At 38.5% G+C, this 16,782-nt stretch overlaps 1 protein-coding gene across 8 annotated transcripts in view; it reads left to right on the forward strand.

The window, feature by feature from the left end:
* Positions 1 to 16,782, forward strand: part of Slc4a4 (solute carrier family 4 member 4) — a 322,941-nt gene that overhangs the window by 61,258 nt on the left and 244,901 nt on the right. For all 8 annotated transcript variants that reach the window (XM_078021397.1, XM_078021393.1, XM_078021394.1 and 5 more), the window contains exon 3: positions 686 to 865. In XM_078021397.1, the coding sequence (XP_077877523.1) occupies positions 686 to 865 (180 nt within the window). The remainder of the gene's footprint in view (positions 1 to 685; positions 866 to 16,782) is intronic.

The raw sequence follows: 16,782 nt of genomic DNA on the forward strand, positions 1-16,782 counted from the left end.
TTTTAGCTGTTTCCTAGTGTGAATATTTGAGTATTTCTAAAATCTTCTCTCCAAGTATGTCTTATTTTTCTCAGTTTGTCCCAATTCTAAGTCTCTGTTCTGCTGATTGGGTAAAAAAGAAAAAAAAAAAGAATTTATACTGTAAAAGTTTATCCTCAGCAAGATGACTTTTTGAACTTGGAGTTAGATCTTTATTTTTGCAGCCCCAACAGCTTCTTTTCCAGCATCCAGCCAAAATAATCACAATGTCATGGAAGTTAGAACCAGAAAGGCCTCTACGGGTTCCCAGTTCAAGCCTCTCCTTATCTAAATGATGAGATTGAGGCCCACAGTGGTTAAGAAACATGCTGAAGGTCATAGAGCTAGTGTGTGGCAGAGGTATGGCCAGAATCAAGGATTCCTGATTTCTAGTTGGGTATTCTTTGGTTTTCTTCAACAAAAGCCATCTATCTGGACAGAGCTGGAGCATATCCTCAGAGAATTCTAATGCTACTCAACAGGTTGAATCACATACTGCGACTAACTAAAAATGGGGAAAAAATTCAGTTTTTTCAGTTTGAGTTAGTCAAATATAGAATAGTAACATTGAGTTCATAGACCATTTCTCTGGCCTGTGGATCTTGTGTGATTTGTATGCAGCAGAGAATACAATTTAGAATGACTAGTATTTGTGTACTTTCTTTAGGCCACCACACCATCTATATTGGGGTCCATGTGCCCAAGAGCTACCGGAGAAGAAGACATCACAAGAGAAAGACAGGGCACAAAGAAAAGAAGGAAAAAGAGAGAATCTCTGAGAACTACTCTGACAAATCAGATGTGGAAAACGCTGATGAATCCAGCAGCAGCATCCTAAAACCTCTCAGTGAGTATTCTTTGGGGCTTGGTGCCTCCCTCTGCTTTCCTGCCCATCCTTGGGAAAGACCCTGTCTAGAATCCTGCAGCTAATAATATGTCTGCTCTAAAGGAGAATGTCTTTGGAGATGCTTTTCTTGTGCTGGTAGATTTATCTAGCAAGTCATCTAGAAGATTCTGAGTTGGTCAAAAAAGACCTGACAGAGTTTAGGCATAGTTGTGTATTCTACATTTTTGACAAGTGAAGTAGGGCAGACTGTTACTGATGGTGTTCAACAATGACTGTAAACTCTTAAAATAACTTTTTGGATTTATTACACCTGCTTAGAAATAAGTTGCATTGAGACAGTAGGTTAAGATGAGAGTGCATGCATGTGTGTGTGTGTGAGTGTGTGAGTGTGTGTGTGTATTTATATCTTTACAAATGTCAAAGCTGTAGATGACATTTAACTAAATGGTTGGCTAGGTCAATGATTTGAAAAGAAATAATGGAGAAGCATCCTATCACTCAGAGAAGAACATAGATGACAGAGCTCTTGAAATGTTGAACATAGTAGAAGTCATGCATTGTGTAAAAATGTTATGAAGAAGAGAATAGCAGGAGGTCAAAGCATACCGCTAGACTCTGGTGATAGAGTGAACTGTGTGTTTAAGGCATATGTTTATGTTGCTTTTTTTTTTTTTTTTTTAAATGTGGGGAATATTTGGCTGCACGGATAGCCTTGTGGCTGAAGTGAGAATGAGTATGTGCAGCAGAAACACATGCCAATTTTGGGAGATTCCCCAACAGGAGTTACACAGTGACAGCTTTTCTTGTTGGCAGAGCTCTGTGCATTCTTCATCTCTTTGCTACAGTTGCAGAAATACGGACCCTGAAATAAAATGCATTATGGGTGGCATAGATAAAGATCGAGTTCAGTCGTTGCAGGTGATGACAGGCCAAATTAGAATGAACAGCTCAGGGGTGTTGAAAAGTGAATTTATAGAGTTAAATTAAAGAGGGTGTGAAGTGCAGTGTTGTGAATTTTTGACAATATCACCCTTGGAACTGAGCAGGTGGCTTAGGAATCTAGAGAAGTACCATGTGAGAGAAGTCATACAATTGGGCCAATGAGTTACAGATTGGAGTTTGGAGGAGAATTTGGAGATGGACTACTAAACAGAAAAGATGTTGGAATAAATGTGAGACTTAGAAGGTAACAGAGGGCAGGGGAATAAAGTTAGGAACTTTCCACTGGAGTGCCAAGGGAAAGTCTTTCTGGAAGGGATCCTTCAAGTAGCAACCAAAACTATTGGGTCAGTTTTGAGCATAGTCCTTGAAATGCATATAAAAAGCCCACAGTCAATACTTTAGAGGAACAAAAGATAATACCCTCTCCCAAATAAATTACTCCAGCTTGTTTTTTTTTTTTAAACTATCTGTTTTTGGTGAGACTTGAATCAATATCAGAGGACTCTTCCCAATGCACTTGTGATCCGTTTTTCTCTTTTGTAAGTCATCTATCTATCTGCAATTTAAGAAGAAGAGTATATCATCTCTGTTGATATTGAAAAGGAGATTCACGTAGACATATGGGCCAAGGGATTTTAAGATGATAATTATGTACCAGCTTTTTAGGAAGTAGTGACAATACTCAGGTAATTAGGAATGAACAGATCAGAAAGCTGAGTCTGAATGTCTGTCAACCACAGAAGACTGTTGCTCTCTGTGGCATTTGAGGGCCAGTTTGAGTACAGCATGTGAAGTAGGCAAGGCACTTCACAGTTCCTGGGGGTTGCTGCTTTATGTTATATGCTAGGTTTCTGAGGGGTTCTATGGAGGCACAGTTGTTAAGGAACAAATTGTTCATTGAGCCTAAGGATATTGTTTGTAGGTTTGCATTTTGTGTTTATTTTTTTCATGTTGCCCATTAAGTAACACTGTAATATGCCTTTAAGATATTTGGTCTGAGTGATCCATTTTGACATAAAGGTTCTCTTAGAAATTGCCATTATTTTCTCTGATGCTTATCATGGAGACTAGATAGATTGGTAGTTGGTTTATCTTGGTGCAGTTCTACTTGAAAGTCAGAATTGCTTCACCCAGAGGTAAAAAGAAATTTAATCCTGATTTTTGGGAAGCCACAAGTTCTGACACCAAGTGATAATAAAATTCTTAGGACAAACTCACTTAGTGAAGTATCTACCTAATATATTCCATATTGTCTTTCAAGAACAATCATATATACAGTCTGTTATTCTTGAATCTAGAATGTTTGAATTACATATGGGTGTGTGTCTGTGTGTGTGTATAGATATAAAACTGTGTGTGTGTGTGTGTGTACACGTACAGTACACACACACACACACACACAATAAAGAGGGAGGGAGATGATGTCCTATTGTCCTATAGACAAGATTCCCACATGTGCCAGCAGTGCATTGTGTGATGCTTATATTATTCTGAGGCAAAACAAAACAAGCAAGTCATATAAATAGTCACTAGATGCGATTCATCTTTGACTTTCCTTGCTTTCACCCCCATATGTAATCTTTTTGTCTATTTCTTTAAAGTTTTGCTGCTCAGGAATTGTTTTATCTTGCTTAGACATCTGTAGCAGCCTTTAATTTTGGAGTCTTTCTCCATGCAGTGGCAGCATTGGTCATGATGAGGTGTAAGCCAGATCATGCTGCTCCTTTGCTGAAAACTTCCATTGCCCTTAGAATACAGTCTCAGTTGGGCAGTCTGGTCCACAGTCTCTCTCCAGTCCTGCATTGCAGCCATTCACTCTTAACTCACTCTAATCCAGTCGCACTGATGTTTTAGGTCCTTGGTGCTAAAACCTTTTGTACCTCAGGCCTTTTTGCACCTATAAGCCTCTCTCCCTGGAATGGTCACCCTATTCATACCCTGATTAGCTTTTTCTTCCTGTTTTAAAATTTTAGTTCTTCAGAGAGGCCTTTCCTTACTTCTCCATCCAGTGCAGTTTCCCTAGCACTATTCTTTCTCAGCTCCTTATTTGCTTCCTTCCTAATACCTGGTTTAGCTTGCAACTTTGATCAGTCTACAGTTTTGCCTTGAGCTGGTGTTAGATTGGAAGCTCTGGGAGAGTAAGAATCAGGTTTTTTATTTTTTGTTGTTGTTCATTGATCTCTCTGGCCCCTAGCACAATGCCTGGAACCTAGCATTTGCTTAATACATGTTCATTGAAGATAAATTGGATAAGTGCATTCCTGGAGAGGCATAAATATTGCTTTTATTTGTCTAAAGATTTCCTACATTCTAACTGGTGGCCTAGCTTGGTGGCTTATGCCTATAATTCCAGTGGCTCAAGAGGCTGAGGCAGAAGGATCACATGTTCCAAGCCAGCCTCATCAAAAGCAAGGATCTAAGCTACTCAGTGAGACTCTGTCATTAAATAATATACAAAATAGGGCTGGGGATGTGGCTCAGTGGTTGAGTGCTCCTGAGTTCAATCTCTGGTACACACATACACAGACACACACACATGAAAAAAAAGATTTCCCATATTCTAGATGAAGGTCCAGCTGGTTTTCTTGTTTTTAAACTGCACATTTCATTTTCTACTTCCCTTTTTCTGCCTTTTTCTCTTGCCATGTAAAATTTGATCCTTTCAATTATTCCATATTGGAAAATGCCTCATAATTTCAGCTTTTGCCAAAGTGGTAATTTGGTCTGGGTAGATGACTCCCAAGTGTATGCAATTACTTGTTACTTACAGGTGATGGGAGAAATTGATCCACAGAGCACAGAGATTCATCACTGACTTCACAAATGCTCCTATTCCAGACAGAGCTCTGGTACCTCTGCCTCAGAAGCCTCGTGCAGTAGGCATGGAATTGAATAATAAAGAACATTCCTATGAAGAAATAAGTCAAATAACTTGCAGTATTTGAGCACATCAGGGAGATAACATAATTAACAGATTCATTTAGCTTGGAACAGGATGCTTTTGATTTTCTCCAGCATTCTGGCGTCGATAGAGTTTCTAAAAGGTGGATATGTGTTTGGTCCCTTCCACATTGGGAGTTTTGAGAAGGAAGCCAGTTAGCCACATGTCCTCTGAGTTCAGCAGTAGCTTCAAGGCCTTGCACAGCTGCTATTCTCAGTGTGGCTGCAGAGCCCGTGTCCCAGCTGGAGACACAGAGAAGGAAGCGTGTGTGAGAGTGTGGTACTCTGAGCAATCGGGAGGGAGAGGCTGGGGAAGAAAAGCGAACTGGAAGAACAGGCAGGAGAGACAAGGGAATGAGGAGGTGGTGTGGAGTGGGTGGTGGAGAGAAAGTTAGATTGTGCTCTTTCTTAAAAATAATCCTTTTGCCTCCTCCACTGTGCACTTTTTTCCCCCTAAGTTAGCAGCTGCCATCGTCTGAGGGTTGCCCAGAAAAGTGGGTGGGAAGATGGTCCTGGCTGATAGGATCTGGAAACACAGTGTGACTTCCCACCCTCCATGGTTTTGGCCTCTTCACTTCTCTTTTTGTTAGTGTCCTGGAGTATGTATGGGGTACCAGGGGCCACTGTGTTACTGCAAAAACTCTGAAGACGTGTGAAATGTTAGGAGACACAGCTACAGACAGAACATCCTGCTCAGGACGTTGATCTGCTGTGTAATGCATTTTGTGACAAGCTTAAACAGGCATCAGTGCTGGGAGCTACCAACCGCCCCTCGAACACAGGTCTGGTCTGCGTGGCAGCGATGTGGTGCTAGCTAGGTGTGCACGGACACTCATTTAGTCTTGTGGTATTTTTTAGTTCTTTGGATGTGTACCAGGATTGATGGATTTATGCTAGTGGACATTGTTCTGTGAGCCTGGGACAATGGTTGCCAGTTGGTGATCCAGTTATATTCAGGAAATTGAAACAGAGAAATGGGCAGCTGCTTTTGTTTGGGGCTTCCGGGTAAATGAACAGAGTAGCTTTTCATCAGAGCCAAGAATATTTGGTATTTTGTCATTTGACTTCCCTTTTTCCCAGTGCACACCCCTATGCCCGCTCCCAACCTGACCTCATACTTTTTAGTACATTTCTACTTTCTTTTTTTTTTTTGGATGTTTTAAATGCTTTTAGGCAAGACCCTTCACTCTGCCATCATAAAGTAAGATTTCTTTAATTTTTATATATGCCATTGACATATACCCAAAATGAATCACTATGCAGAGCAGAAGGGAATCTTCAGGGTGAGTGTGAAATGAGATAGTGCTGTCTCTGTTTAAAGAAACATGAACAGAAGAACTGTACTGTCTACCTCATTCTTATCTCTATTGATGGAAATAGGAGGATACACTTTATCTTTAGGTCTGAGATCAAAAGGTTTTATATTAAAAAGTAACTGGCCTTTTCTGAAGGGGCCCCTGCTATATGATTTACCTGGAAAGGCAGAGTGTATCAGGCTGTTAAGAGCACATTTTAGAGGTGGCTTACTTGAGTTAGAATCCTAGCTCAAACTTGCAGTATAGCCTTGGAAACAGTTGTTTTATGCTTCAGCTTCCTCATCTGTAAGAAGGGGATTGTGATAGAATTTCATTGTATATTCTGAATATCAAATGAGCCTGGCATCTGGTTAGCAATAATGGTCAGCAGTAATTATATTTTGAGTTACCTTGGATACATTCTTCAACCTCATCTTTTTCCCTCTCTTTCATGCAGATAATGCCAAAAGTTTCAGGCTAAAACTTTGTAGAGATTATTCCTTATAAACAACAATTATTATTCTTTAAGCTTGTCTAAACTTGTCTTCTACAAATTCTCATTGGCTATTCCTTTATGTTAGCCATCAGCTTGGTCCTGACTCCCAGTAGCATCTTTGGAAGAGTCAACCTAAATTCAGTCTCTCAACTTGCCAGCGGGGCACCAGTCTGAATATTGGCTGGCAGGTGCAAGGACCAAGGAAAAGAGAATTTCAGGGCACACAGGTGACAGTTACTGAGCTGCTCTTTTATGTGGGGTACTGCTAGTAGCAAGTGGCTCTGCTTACTAAGTGTGCCCTTGAATTTAGTCAACAGGTGGGATCCCCAGTTCTGCACCCCTGCAAGCCAGTTGCTTCTCTCTTTGTGTTCCTCAGTGAAATTAATCTGATTAAGAACAAGTCAGGAATCTGAAGGCAGTGCTATGTGGGAAGGAGAACACTTAACCTCTTGTGTTTTGGGTGGTGCTGGGTTGGCACAACAAGATTGTGCTTCGTGTGATACAAATAATGGTTGTTTATTCCTGTGGTGCCAATGGACATGAAAGGATGGTGTCATGGTGCTTCTGTCTTCTTTAGCCAGTTGACTATATAAATATCTCAGAGAGCCTTGACTTCTGAAATATAGTTCTCTTGAAGTCACCTCAGAGTGCCCTCCAATTGGCAATTCTTATAGTATTCATTTCCTGTTGCTACTGGCTATTCTCTTCCAATAGTTATTCCATCTTATCATGCCATGGGATGTTATGAATAGCGTGTTTACGTGTGTCATGGGAGAGTTGATGTTGTTGCTATTTATAGTGACTCATGAGTTCAGGAGGCCTCAGAGGTTCTAGTGTGCTCCAGGTGCTGGGGGTATTCAGGGCTAAAAAGAGATTGTAACTTGGAGTGGAAAATGGGGGAAACCCAGAAAGGAATGTGGAATTCAAGATGTGAAGTACTCCTTAGTGAAGTAAACAGGGTATAAATGATTATCTGCAACAGGCATTATTATCACCTTAGCAGAAGATGGGACATGGCCTGTGGTGTGGAGTTAAATTTGTGAAGTAGGGAGCATGAGTGTGAGTGCTTTTGTGAGTGTGAGTGCTTTTGTGAATGTGTGTGCACGTGCACTCAGGTGTGCGATTGGAGTGTACATGAGGAGTGACAAATTGGCAAGGACTTTTTTTGAGTGGTGTTCTGTTTAGGAAATTTTTCATATGGAAGCAAATAACTTTAAAATGACATGTGTTCTCAGTACGAGGGATTTCAACTCAGGGCTTTGTGAGTATGGCCTGTTGAAGCAGAAGTAGTTGGGGTGAGGGACCATGGGTGCACTCTATAAATAAGTTCTCCAGAATTCTTCCATGACCACAATCTGAAGGAAGGAATGTTAGGTTCTTTTAATAACTTTCCCATAAACAGGAGTTTTATTTGAGTTTTCATCACACTTTGATAGAGGTGTTGTGAGTATGGAGTCCCCATTTTCATTTGTCTCTAGAGACAATCTTAATTATCTTTGGTTCTTTCCTGTTCTTTCTCTACCATAGCCATCCATTCACTGACTTTCCTTCAGTGTCTCTTATATCCGCCCTTCCTTTGAATTCCTTGGGCAATATCTTTCTATTTGGTTTTGCAGCCTTTAGGGTCTTCCTTGAAATAGAAGTTATTTTAGATAAGGCTGCCAGGTATCTAAAATATCAGTTTCATCTAGTGTCTCTTTAATTATAAAAACAAACAAGTGAGCAAAACTCTCCTCATTACTCTGCATTAATTAAAGCTGGCTCCTAACTTAGAATTCATAGATGTTTAAGAGTAAATTGACAATGTAACAGAGAGTCCACTATTTACCATCAGTATTTAAAAAAGCATAATAAAAAGTACACAGATTTTCCCTGACCTTGTAAGTTCATTTATACCAACTTGCAATGACTTTGCCAGTGTTTTTATTAAATATATATTTTTTATTCATTCTAATGAGTTATGCATGACAGTAGAATGAATTTTGACACATCATATGTAAATGGAGTATAACTTCTCATTCATCTGGTTGTACATGATGTAGAGTCACACAGGTCATGTAATCATATATACATACAGGGTAATAATGTCCAATTCATTCTACTATCATTCCTACTCCCATGCCCCCTCCCTTCCCTTCACTCCCCTCTGTCTAGTCCAGATTGTCTCTGTTCTTCCTCACTTGCCTTATTGTGAATTAGCATCCTCATATCAGAGAAAACATTTGGCCTTTGGTTCTTTGGGATTGGCTTATTTCACTTAGCATAATATTCTCCTATTCCATCCATTTACCAGCAAGTGTTTGAATGCCTGCTATATGACCTAAATTATACAGATTGGTATGTAGACTCGAATGCTTCCAGTAGTGACTGACCTCTTTCAGGTGTATGTCATCTCTCCAATGGTATCATTAGAGCCCCTCAGGGCAGGAGCAATATTACATGCATCTTTTGAACCATGTTTTGCAAAAGCATATCCATTTAAATGGACAAGTAAATAAAACATTCAAAAATTACTTATTAGGTTCTTATAGTCTAGTCTAATAAAATAAAAACGTGAGAGAAAGGGTTGTGTAATTTATTCAATATTAAAAAAAAAATAACTTGGCAAAAATGCTATTCCCAACTTAAATCCTTATTGAAATGTGACTAAAATAGAAAGAGCTTTCCAGTAGGGTGTATTTCTGAATAATGGTGAAATGAAGAGGGAGAAGGCCTGAAAAAGTAAATTTTCCCAGGCTGGGGATGTGGCTCAAGCGGTAGTGCGCTCACCTGGCATGCGTGCGGCCCGGGTTTGATCCTCAGCACCACATACCAACAAAGATGTTGTGTCCGCCGAGAACTAAAAAAAAATAAATATTAAAAATTCTCTCTCTCTCTCTCATTCTCTCTTTAAAAAAAAAAAGTAAATTTTCCCATGCTATAACTCTTCAGCTTTGTTTTGCAATAACTAATTTGCATGTAAATAAAATAGAAATTGTCTTTGTTTCCAAAATAGAGATAAAAATGCTACCCCGTGTATACGAAAAATATTAAAATATCAAGATTTGTGAAAATGTGCAGACCAATGTGGGCATGCAAAATACTATTTCAGATGTAATTTCTCTAAGAGCCATATAGCTTGAGAAATTGGAATAAGCCTGCTTGTGTGGGCAACTATTATTTAGGGTTCATTCCCATGATGATGAGTGAGGATAGCACATAAAAGAGGTTACTTATGATAGTGATAATTGTTAATTAGATGTGCCCTGAGTCTGTCTGTAGCATTTGTTACAGAGAACTTTAAGAATTGATTTTATATGTGTATTTGGGATTAAGGTTTGTGATCCTTTCAGAAATGAATTTAGATGACCTTTAGACATGTTTCTCAGAATTATCACTTAATGATTCTGAAACAATAACACCTCTGGAATTTATATGTTCTTTTGCTGATTATCACTTAAGCAGAATTCTTTCTTTCTTTCTTTCCTTTTTTTTTTTTTTTAAGCAGGATGCACTTGATATCCTTGTTCAAAAGCCACTTCTCATGGTAATGGTATTGTGATTCAGCAATTTGTATTAAAGTCATCTTTTTGCCATTTACTAAAGTTTTAGCACAAAGGCCACAAGAGAAAGCAATTATTTTAAATTGATTCTGTTTCATTTATGAGTCTTTGGGAAGGAATAACTTGAATTAATGGAAAATGTGATTTGGGGATGCAAATTTATCATAAACATGTGAACCTGGTAGCTGGCTGTGTTTGTTCAAAACTGAAGTTGTTTTTATCTGAAAGTGGGGTGACTTCTATTAGCATAGCACTGGAAAGGTGATTTTTATAACTAGAAATTCACTGCACATTTGCCTGGTATCTGGAGTACACGTGAGTAACTATAAAACCCCAAGTTAATTTTTTTGTCTAATTATACTTTGTTACTTGTGCAACTGCTGAATGCCACAAGCAAATAGGAAAAAAAAATTTCAAAAACATTTTGAATTATTTTTTTACTGTTGTCTACACAAGGATATGACTAATAGTCTTCTTTGATCCTCCAATTCCTAAATATAGATTTTGAGTAAAGAGGTATTCTAGTTAGGAAGGATTGAAAACAAGTAACTGTATTCTACTGGCTATCTCAGTTAGATGAAATTCTGACCAGAGTTTTTGAAAAGCATGTAAGCATGGCTTGAGGAAAGATCTCTGACCTATTATTTGCATGCTCAAATCAAACCTGGAGGGTTTGTAGATCTACATTTTCTTTAAGCTCTTCTTAAATAAAAAAATATTTTTAAATCAAATTTATTTTTATTTTATTTTAATTGGTGTACTAATTGTACATATTTATGGGGTACAGTGTGATATTTTAATACATGTATACAATGCAGGGTAATTGTATACAATCAGAGTAATTAGTATTTCCTTCACCTCAAATGTTTATCATTCCTTTGTGTTGGGAACATTAAAAAATCCTCTGTGTTGGCTATTTTGAAATATTCTGTAAGTTGTTGTTGACTGTAGTCGTCTTACTGTGTGTGCTATGGAGCACTAGTACTTATTCTTCCAATTATCCATTCTTCTCCTATTAACTTCCAGCCTCTAAAGACCTCAGTTCTACTCACTCCTGAGTAAATACAATGGGATAAATTTAAGGATCTTCTTTGTGAATTTTTAAATTATTTTTTAAGTTTTTTATTCTAATTAGTTACACATGATAGTAAAATGCATTTTGACACATTGTATGCTAATGGAGCATAACTTCTCATTTCTATGGCTGTAAATGGTGCTGAGTCACATAGATGGTCTAATTATACATGTATATAAGGTAATAATGCCTATTTCATTTTACTGTCCTTTCCATCCCCTCTGTCCCACCCTTCCCCTTACTCCTTCCTACACAATCCAAAGTTCCTTCATTCTTCCCTACCACCCTGGCCCCACCTTTGGTCTTAGTGTATTTTTGTATATAGGCAGAAGTGGCAGAGATGGTTTCCTTGGTTGGCAGATGGAGAGAAAGTTTCATCTTAATAACTGAGAGGGAATGGGGGATCTTTAATTTAATAAAGGCTCATATAAGCTTAGGTAAAAAGAAATCCATCAAGGGCAGTGTATAGGCAGAAAAACCAATCTGGAAAATGCATTTATTTTAAAACATCAATTGAGGGCTAAAAAATGTCACTGAGTTGTGAATGACAAGCACAGGGATGATGCTGAAAGTAGTAGGAGAGAGAGAGCTATGACATAGTCTGAGCAAGGAAGAGAGGAAGTGAAGGGACCCTCACTATGGAGAAAAACAGTGAGATCAAAGAGCAGAAAAGCCACTGGTGAGTGGCAAGGGACACTTACCCTTCAAACTAGAGCCCTGCAGCTTAATAGTAGCTTAATAGTACCAGGCTTCTACATTCTCTCTTCATCCTAGTTTTCTTGAGCTAGTCCCCCCCACCCAAGTATGATTATTAATGATTGCAGTGATTCTCCAGTCTATAACTAGTTTTCTTTCCTTCCTTTTTTTTTTTTTTTTGTACCTAGGGATTGAATCCAGAGGTACTTTATCACTAAGCTACATGTTCAGCCCTTTTTATTTTTTATTTTGAGACAGAGTCTCACTAAGTTGCTTAGGGCCTTGCTAGGTTGCTGAGGCTGACCCTCTTTCCTCAGCCTCCCTAGTTGCTGGAATTACAGGTATGTGTGGTCCACCTCACTTCCCTTCATTCTTATATCCACATTATGTCTTTGTATTAGTTTTAGAATCACCTCTATGAGACAGCTTTCCTGCAGAGAGCTTGGGCCTTGTAGCTATGCTTTCTAAAAATTCCCTTCAAGTACTCTCTGGTCTTTGGGCAGCAGGTATATTGCTCCGTGGTAGAGCGCTTGACTCACATGCATGGGTTAACAAAACAAAACAAAACAAAACAAAAAACAAACAAACAAAAAAAACATGGGTTTAAAAAAAAAGTGGAAAAAAATGTCTAGTCATCTTGCAGATCACTTAATTTAACTCTGCAATTTAACTTATATTCCGTATAGGAGACTACTCCAAGGCTTTGTCTTCAGCTACAAGACAAAGCTGGATTAAGATGTTCACTTTTTACAAAGATGCTATCTCGAGTGTCCACACCATATCCAACGCTGGCCGCTTGGTAATCTGCCTGATGACAGTGGAAATTCAGAGTGAGGCAATGGGACTTTTTTGGAAGACAGCTGGGTCTAGGGGAATTTTTGTAAGCAATGAACCATTCTTTAATTGAAACCACTGGATGTGGTTAGTAGTTTATTTTAAAAACACCATATGTTAGTTCATTCCTATAGACTGTGACAATCATAGTTTAATCAAAAGCTGCTTGTGACATTTCTGTTTAGTGTTCATAAAAGAGTGGTTTGCTTCCTTGAAATCCTGAACTCTGTGCCAAATGCCAACACATTTACAATTATAGTTTTGCTTTTAGGCAGTTGTGCAACTTTCTGAATATGTGGTAGGTTTTAATTCATTTTTGTCACTTTCACTAATTTGTCATCTTCTTAAATGGAAAAATGTTTTCTTAGCCTTTTGTTTGGTAAACAAAACTTTTACTCCTTTTTCCATGGTTCCCCTGAGAGGAAATAAGCTAATGTAACTGCTTTTTGACTCTCCTTTTTGGTCAGAAAGCCAAGCTAATGCATGATCTCACTGAGACATGATCTATTTGTATGAACTGTAAGCTTGTAAGCTTGTCATCATCCCTCATGGTCTGGGGGCAGGCACCCTATTAGCCACCACAACAGGATGAGAAAAGAGATACAGCCAGATCCCTGAGCCTTCCTCTCAGCACAGTGCAAGACAGTTCAGTCCATTTTGATCCAACCCAAGAAATATTTATGGAGCACTTCTCCTTTTTAGGCATAGTCCTGGGCCCTGGGCTGTGGAGATGAAAATGTTTTATAAACAGATAGTTTGTGTGTGTGACGCAATCAGATAAATGTAAAAGAATGTGATAATTGCTAATAGTTGTGTTATGACAGCATAAAAAATGGTGGGGGTATTTGGAGATGGCCTCACAGAGGAAAAAGCTCCTGATTGGAGTCTTGGAGGGGCAGGAGGTGGGGCAGAGAGAGTGAGGAGCTGGCTATATTTACCTAGGAATGGCGAATTACAGGTGGGGAATAAGATGAGGTGCTTCTTCAAGAGTATCCCTCTCCTTTTTAGGAGGAAATACTATGTTTAGGTCTTTCTGTACCTAAACCGACCACAAAAGCCCATTTTGGGAGACTCTGTGTAGTAGTTTTGCCGAACATCACTCTTCCCTGTCTCAGAACTCTGAAGATAAGTTCAATCCATCTTGATCCAGTTCAGTAAATATTTATATTCTTCTCAGGTGTGGTTCACAACAGAAAAGTGCCAGCTGAAGCCCTCGGCTTCCCAGGTTGCCCTGCGGTGAGGGGTGGCCATGTGACTTAGTCCTGGCCAGTGAGATGTGAGCTTAGGTGTATTGCATTATACATTTCTGTTAGTACTGACTCCTGTGAGAAACCTCAACACAAAAAATTTCTAAACAATATCTAATGGGTGTTGCGAATGAATATTTTTGTTCTATTATTTTCTATATAAGTAGTAAAAAAACTGTCAGGTACATTCACTTCCATCTCTTAACTCTGTTCTTGTTGCTGGTGAGCCTGAGTAACTGCTTACATTTTGCAGGTCAGTTTGTTTATACCATATGTCTATCTGTTCTCTCTATATATACACAGAGGAGGTTTATGAGAAGTAATTAGAGTGAATCTGTGTATCAGGTGATTTGAGTTTCATTGATGGAATGTTGATAATAATAATGAATATTGAACAAAAGCTATGGTCTAAATTCCTTGCCAGTACATAAAAAAGTGAAATCTTAATTTTCTTCACTCAAACCTGAGGGTACTGCCCTCCTTTCTGTGTTTGAAGGCTCCCGGAGCCTCTGAGCGACTTGACATTATACGGTTGGCAAGTGGCGTTGCTGAGATGTGGATCTGGGGCTTTCTGATTCTAAGTGAAGGCTCTTAACCACTGCACTGTGGTTATTATGAGCAGGCTTTTTGACAGCTTTATACTAGAGTGAATGGAATTTGAAAGCACTGTATGTATCTACATTCAACTTGTCTTGTCAACATGAATTCTTATGCTATGCGAAGAGTGATACTGAACTTGGGCAGAAAGGATAAAGAAGCCCTTCCTTTCCTCCTACAAGATCCTCCATATTTAATCCAGAAATCTTAGCTTAGAATTATATTGTGCATACTTTTATTTTTTTTGGCTGATTTTCTGGGTACAAAATTACACTTATTATTGGAAATGTAAATACAACAAACCATAAACAAAATAGCTACACCTAACTAGACGAAATGGATAGTGTGGCTGGATTTTACTATAGACTGATAATTTTCCTATCAGCCTGTTTATTTTGTTCAAATCTGTGTATTTCTCTATCTACCCAGTTTTCATTTTGTTTATGTATTTCATTTATTTATTCACTCATATAATTTTTTTTTGAATTTTAAAGTTTTGAAATTTGGTCAGTTTTCTTGGTTTCTTCTCAGGGGCAACATGTTTTTGAAACATTTTGGCTTCAAGTGACTTTATTTAGTCACCCAAGCTTCCCTCCTCTAAGAAAGTCCTTACCCATCCAATTTGTTCCTGTCAAGCAAATGAAGTTGTGAAAAGTTATTCAGTATTGAGGACTTTAGGGAGAATCTCTCCGTAAACCCCAGGATCATGTCAGTATCAGGAAAGAGGAGATGACTTGTTAATGCATTCATCCCTTTACCTAAAATATTTATTGAAACCAGGTGCTGTGCTAGGTGCTGGGGTTAGGAGAGGGAGCAAAATTAAAAACACTTTCTTCTCTTAGGGAGCTTTTAGACTGGCACTTACTGATCAGACACCCATAGAGAGAAATGTGAAATTGCACTTGCAGTGAGTCTTGTGGTGGAGTGTGGTTCATGGTGCTGTAGTTTGATATTGGTAGAATTTGGTTAAGTTGGGGGGTTGTGGAAAAGCTTTTCTGAGAAAATCCTATTTTAATTGAGATCTGAAGGATGAGAAAAAAAAATTAGAAGACTCTAGAGAAGAACACTGTAGATTAAATGGAAAAAAAAAAGCATAAACAAGGCTCTGAGCCAGGAGGAAGGATGATGAGTTGAGCAGGCTTATCTAAGACTAGCCATCGAACCTGACCTAGGTAGGAGGAGGCTTCATTTAGAGAAGTTTGATCTAGAAAGTAATTCCATTTTCCTTGACTTATATTTGAGAAAATGAAAGGTACCAATTTCTTGTGGATATAGAATATAGAATTCCCAATGCATATAAACGCACATCTATATTTAAGGCATAAAATAAATTAAAGCACCCATTTTTAACCTAAGTTGAATTGAAACTTTTATGTTTACCAACTTCCTTATTTTTTTCAATGCTGGTTTATCTAGGAACCACTCCCAACTTCTGCTTGTATATGTAACTTTCTTTTCTGAAAATATTGCTTCCTGCAATATTAACATGCCAAATAATGCCTGTGTTTCTAATAATGCCTGTGTTCCAAATAATGCCTGTGAGTGTCAGCTAAAGTGTTGGGTGTTGGCATGAAAGGAGCAGTCCTACCTTTTTTAGTGCCTCCACAATTTTTATGTTTTGATAAACTCATCTGGCAGTCAAGAAAAATCCCTTGAAATTTCTGCAGTTTCAAAGTCTAGAAAGATGGAGGGGCACACCATTCCAGATGAACGTTCAGTAGCACTGAGTTTAAATCATACACAGGCCTTTTCTATCTGTGATTCACATGGTGTCAGGAGGAGAAGGAAGATCAAGTGACAGGGTCAGGAGGACACAGAGCCTCAGCCCTGCTTTTGCTTGCTCAGTGACTTCCTTCCAGAATGACTCGACATGCATCACCAGAACACAGGAGGTATGCACCATGGTGATTTATACCATGGTTTTGGTTTGTTAGTTTATTCTGTCATAGCCAGAGCAAGAAAAAAACTGGCGATGCAAAGAGAGATTTTGTTTAACTGGAGGAATTTTGAAACCTTTGTGAACTAAGTACACCAGTGTATTTTTGTTCATGGTGTTTTTGAAGTCTGTGATCAGGAAATGTGTTTTCCCTAAAAAGAAATCAGAAAAGGTCCCAGGAGGGCCTCATTGACTGTAACAAAATATGTTTTTTTAGAGCATTTTTCATGTTTTCACACTATTCTTTTTCTCCCTTTTGCTCCAAGTTGCATTTTTCCATCAGAGTTATTTTGGATGGAATTGGAAGTTTTCTCTGG

The sequence above is a fragment of the Ictidomys tridecemlineatus genome, chromosome 9 (genome assembly GCF_052094955.1).
Source record: "Ictidomys tridecemlineatus isolate mIctTri1 chromosome 9, mIctTri1.hap1, whole genome shotgun sequence".
NCBI classification, from domain to species: Eukaryota; Metazoa; Chordata; class Mammalia; order Rodentia; family Sciuridae; genus Ictidomys; species Ictidomys tridecemlineatus.